The 5,749-nt window shown below is 41.2% G+C and overlaps 1 protein-coding gene across 1 annotated transcript; it reads left to right on the top strand.

The window, feature by feature from the left end:
- The first annotated feature begins 1,794 nt into the window (after positions 1-1,794).
- On the top strand, positions 1,795-2,229 carry LOC133775396 (60S ribosome subunit biogenesis protein NIP7 homolog). Its single transcript, XM_062213702.1, has one exon. The coding sequence runs from the start codon at positions 1,795-1,797 to the stop codon at positions 2,227-2,229; it is 435 nt and encodes a 144-aa protein (XP_062069686.1).
- Positions 2,230-5,749: the final 3,520 nt, after the last annotated feature.

The following is a 5,749-nucleotide window of genomic DNA, read 5'->3' as shown; positions in this document are numbered from 1 at the left end:
TCTCCTGGTCTCCCATGCAGGTGCAGGGCCCAAGGACTTGGGCCATCCTCCACTGCCTTCCTGGGCCATAGCAGAGAGCTGGCCTGGAAGAGGGGCTACCGGGATAGAATCCGGCGCCCCAACCGGGACTAGAACCCGGTGTGCCGGCGCCGCAAGGCGGAGGATTAGCCTGTTAAGCCACGGCGCCAGCCGACTTGGGCCATCTTCTGCTGCTTTCCCAGGTCATAGCAGGGAGCTGGATTGGAAGTGGAGCAGCTTGCTTATGTGACACCAGTGCCTCAGGCAGCAACTCAACCTGCTGTGCTACAACACCAGCTCCAATGTCATTTTTTTTTTTTAATATTCATTTTATTTACTTGAAAGGCAGAATTGCAAAGAGAGAGGAAGAAGAAGAGACAGAAAAAAAAGAGAGATCTTCCATCCACTGGTTTACTCCCCAAATGGCCAGAAAGGCCAGGCTGAAGCCAGGAACCTAGAACTCCATCTGAGTCTCCCATGTGGTTGCAGGGACCCAAGCACTTGGGCCATCTTCCACTGCTTTTCTAGGCGCATTAGCAGGGAGCTGGATTGGAAGTGGAGCAGCCAGGACTTGAACCTGTTCAAATAGGATGCTGTTGTTGCAGACAGCAGCTTAATCCACTGTGCCCCAATGCTTGCCCTCTATGTCTTTTTTTAAATTCATTTTTCTAGTTATTCTTTTTTTTTTTTTTTTTTGACAGGCAGAGTGGATAGTGAGAGAGAGAGACAGAGAGAAAGGTCTTCCTTTTGCCCTTGGTTCACCCTCCAATGGCCGCTGTGGCCTGCGCATCTCGCTGATCTGAAGCCAGGAGCCAGGTGCTTCTCCTGGTCTCCATATGGGTGCAGGGCCCAAGGACTTGGGCCATCCTCCACTGCCTTCCCGGGCCATAGCAGAGAGCTGGCCTGGAAGAGGGATAACCGGGATAGAATCCGGCGCCCCAACCGGGACTAGTACCCCATGTGCCAGCACTGCAAGGCGGAGGATTAGCCTGTTAAGCCACGGTGCCGGCCTAATTCTTATTACATTTTACAAAAGTACTTATGTTAACTGCTAATGGAGTGGAAATAAAAACAGTTTTTATCATGGTTAATTTGAGAAGTTCAGATCTGGGAAGTATTCCTGGGGTTTAAAGATATTGGACTTGGCAATGGTTTTTTGGATGTGACACTGTAAATACCAGCACAGAAGCAAAGATAGACACATGAGATTACTTCAAAATTTAAAACCTTGGTAACATAGAATACAATCAACAGAGTGAAAAGGCAACCTATGGAATGGGAGGTAATATTTGAAAATCATATATCTGACAATGGGTTAATATTTAGAGTATAAAGACTCCTATAATTCAATAACAACAAAAAAATCAAGTAATCTAATTTTAAAAATGGGCAAAGGATTTGAAGACGTGTTTCCAAAGATGATACACAAATGACCAGCAAGCATATGAAGAGATGTTTGGCATCATTAGTCATCAGGGAAATGCAAATCAAAACCACAGTGAGATACCATGTCAAGCTCTCTGAGCATGGGTACTACCAAAAACACAGAAAATAACAAGAATTGGTGAGGATATGGAGAAATTGGAACCCTTGGGCACCATTGGCGAGATAGTAAAATGGTGCAACTGCTATGAAAAACAGTATGGAGATATCTCAGAAAATTAAAAATAGAACTACATTATGATCCAACAATCTTAGTTTTGGGTTTACAGCCTAAGGAATTGAAAAGATAATGTCGAGCAGAAAAATGCAGCCTTTGAAGAGGAGACCTGGGTCATGTTTGAGAAGATGGCCAAATACATCAGGGAAAACCTGCAGTTGCTAATTGACCAGCCCGTCGGCACCTACTGTTTAAGGCTACACAATGACCGTGTGTACTACATGAGTGAAAAGATCCTGCAAATGGCTGCCAATATCTCCAGGGACAAGCTGGTGTCACTGCAGATCTGCTTTGGGAAGCTCACCAAGACCTACAAATTCCAGTTGCACATCACGGTGCTGGATTACCTGGCGCCCCATACCAAATATAAAATGTGGATAAAGCCTGTCACAGAGCAGTCCTTCCTGTATGGGAACCATGTTTTGAAACCTGGTCTAGGTCAAATCACTGAAAATATTTCTCAGTACCAGGGAGTGGTGATGAACTCAATGGTAGACATCCCTTTGGGTTTTGGGGTGGCAGCAAAGTCTACACAAGACTGCAGGAAGTAGACCTCATGGCCATTGTGGTATTTCATCAAGCAGACATTGGGGAATATGTGCAGCATGTAGACACATTGACTTAAAAATTCATTGCGAGGACAGATGGCTCTGTGGAAGGGCCTAGCTTTGTTTCCTTTGTGTGTGGTTTACTGTTGTATTGAATTTTGTCCACACTGTGACTTCCTCAGGGACTTCTTAGTTTAATATGGCATCACTGACAAATGCAAGCTGGATTCTTAACGTACACAGTGGCTCAAAAATGAGCTTTCAGATCTTTGTATTTATGACTCTGTAGAGTACCCCATTACATGTTTGAATTGGAGGGCTCCTTGTTGTGAGTAACAGGTTCTACATTGTTGGAACTGAGGACAAGAATAGCTTGTTATTGGTGTCTGTGATAACATTTTGTCTTCTGCACTCATAAGAACATAGTGGGTTTTCTCTGTTATTTATTAATATCATGAAAGATATTGTCATATCAGAGTGGTAGGCCACATATGGAATTTTTCAAGTGGAATTTGACTAAGATAATAAGAGCAGTTTATTCAGCTATTTTTCTATACAGTAAGTGCTGTGTGGTGTAAAAGAAAAACTTGTATTCAAACCAGTTCTGCCACCTACCAGATATATGGCCTTGGAAGAGTCATTCAACTTTAACATGCTTCATTTTCTTGTTTAAAAAAGAAAAACTAAGACAGCTTTAACCATCCACTTAAGAATCATTTTCAAAGTTAGAAATCATGGTTTTAAAGCTTCTAGCCACTGTCTGGAAAATGATAAGTGTTGAATAAATGTTGAGTTGTTTTTATATTGACATATATTTCTTTTAGTAAGCATAGGGGTCTTACAATTTGAATATGAGTTGTTTTTCCTGTTTTTTTTTTTTTTAACTCATGAATGATCCAAGGCTTTTTTCCATCACTTCGATTCATAAAATGTAATTTCTCTTACAAACCTTTTTGTCTACTTGGCTAGACTGGACTGGACCAAAAGCGCTAGAGACTCTGAAATAATAATTCAGCTTCCTCGCCCTTCACATCTTTCTTAAAATTATTTTGTGAAGATATATTTTAAAAATCAGTAACACTGGGGCTGAGACTGTGGTATAGCAGGTAAAGCCGCTGCATGCAGTGCCAGCATCCCATATGGGCACCAGTTTGAATCCGGCTAGTCCACTTCCGATCTAGCTCTCTGCTGTGGCCAGGGAAAGCAGTGGAAGATGGCCCAAGTCCTTGGGCCCCTGAACCTGCGGGGGAGACCCAGAAGAAGCTCCTGGCTCTTGGCTTCAGATTGGCATAGCTCTGGCTGTTGCAGCCATTTGAGGAATGAACCAGAGGGTGAAGACTCCTCTCCCCGCCCTGCCCTGTGCCTCTACCTCTATAACTCTGCCGTTCAAATGAATAAATAAATAAATCTTTTTAAAAAAAGCTAGTTCTAAAAAAAGGAGAGTAACATTTTACAGATTTTTAAGATGTGTATTATAAGACAATTTGAAAATGAATACACTCATTTCTAATTCCAAGAAGATACCTCTAAAAATAAAACTTTGATCACACACACACACACACACACACAAAAAAGAAGAAGAAGAAAAGAGAAAGTCAAAGAGATAATAGCAAATCCATGTTCACAGCAGCACTATTTACCATAGCCAAGAGTGGAAGCAACCCAAATGTCCACCCATGGATAACTGGATAAAGGAACTGTGGTATATCTATACAATGGAATATTATTCAGTTTTTAAACAAAAGAAAGAAACTCTGTCACATGCTACCACATAGATGAATGTTGAGGACATTATGCTAAGTAAAGTAAGCCAGTCACAAAAAAGAAAAATACTGAATGATTCCACTTGGATGAGATATCTAAGGTCGTCACATTTATAGAAATAGATGGTAGAATGCTGCTTATTGGAAGACGGAGGAGGAGAAAAGGGGTGTTGTTCTTTCTGAAAAGTCTTTTCTCTTGGGTTAGTTTAAGATTTTAGATATAAATTAATTGATACTTCTTGATATTTGGTTAGTGCTATCTCTGAAGTATGACACATATTTCTAAAAATAATCCAACTTCTATTTAAATCATATTTGTCTGAAATAAAACATAAATTTGTTATAACTCTTTAAGACCAAGAAAACATTTTTTGTTGTAATGAATTTCTTGTACACAAGCATTATCTTTTGGTTTCTCTCAACCCAAAATAACAGGGGCTGGCTTTGTGGCATAGCGGGTAAAGCCACCACCTGCAGTGCTGGCATCCCATATGGCTGCCGGTTCGAGTCCCAGCTACTCCACTTCTGATCCAGCTCTCTGCTATGGCCTGGAAAAGCAGTAGAAGATGGCCTAAGTCCTTGGGCCCCTGCTCCTTCATGGGAGACTCAGGCTGTTGAGGCCATCTGGGGAGTGAAGCAGTGGATGGAAGACTTCTCTCTCCCCCTCTCTCTCTGCCTCTGCCTCTCTGTAACTCTGCCTTTCAAATATATAAATAAATCTTTTTTTAAATTCATTTTTGAAGTTTAGTTACTTTCAAATAGCTTCTTCAAAAAAGATTTCTTATTTATTTGAAAGGCACAGTGACAGAGAGTTAGGGAAGGACAAAGCGAGAGAGAGATCCTGTCCCTGACTCACTTCCCAAATGCCTACAATCAGCAGCCAGGAGCTCAGTCCAAATCTCCCATGTAGGTGGCAGGAACACAATCACACGAGCCATCTCCACTGCCTACCAGGGTGCATGTTGGTAGGAACCTGGAATTGGGACAGGAGCTCAGACCCAGGCACTTTGATGTGGGACATGGGCATCTCAGCCAGCATCATAATTGCTAGGCCAAAGGCCAGCACTGACACCATATTTTTAAGAAAAGACTTTAAAAAAATAGCAATATAAATAACCATGACATGCAGTAGTCTATTGTAAAGAGTTCTGGCTTAAAAAAGAAAGCAACTTTTTTGAGATATAATTCATGTGCCATAAACATTTACTCAGCTAAAGTATGTAATTCAATGGTTTTACTACATTCATGGAGCTGTGCAACCATTGCCACAGTCTATGTTTAGAACATTTTCCTTACTTCAAAAAGAAACCCTTTATCCTTTAGCAGTCATTACTTATTCCACACTGCCCTGGACTTAGGGAACCACTAATTTACATTCTATCTCTACAGATTTGCCTAATTTAGAATTTTCATATAAGTGATACCATATAAAATGTAACTTGCCAAATGTCACAAAGCCTGGGAGTGATATAGATTAAACTGAATGCCACTCCTCTTGGTTCTCACAGCAGTCTCTGCACTTAGAGGTTTTCTATGTCATTATAATTACATTATCTCCTATCTGCCTCCAATTATTTAATCATTGATTCACTCACCAAACTATTCATTCCCCAACTATTTATTTTTATAAAAAGATGTGCTTATTTATTTATTTGAAAGGGAGAAAGAGAGGAAGATCTTCCACCCACTGATTCACTCACCGATTGGCAGCAACAACTTGGCTGGGCCAGGCCAAGGAGCCAGGAGCCAGAACCTTCATC

This window comes from Lepus europaeus, chromosome 16 (genome assembly GCF_033115175.1).
Source record: "Lepus europaeus isolate LE1 chromosome 16, mLepTim1.pri, whole genome shotgun sequence".
NCBI lineage: Eukaryota > Metazoa > Chordata > Mammalia > Lagomorpha > Leporidae > Lepus > Lepus europaeus.
This window is presented reverse-complemented; position numbering and strand designations above follow the sequence as displayed.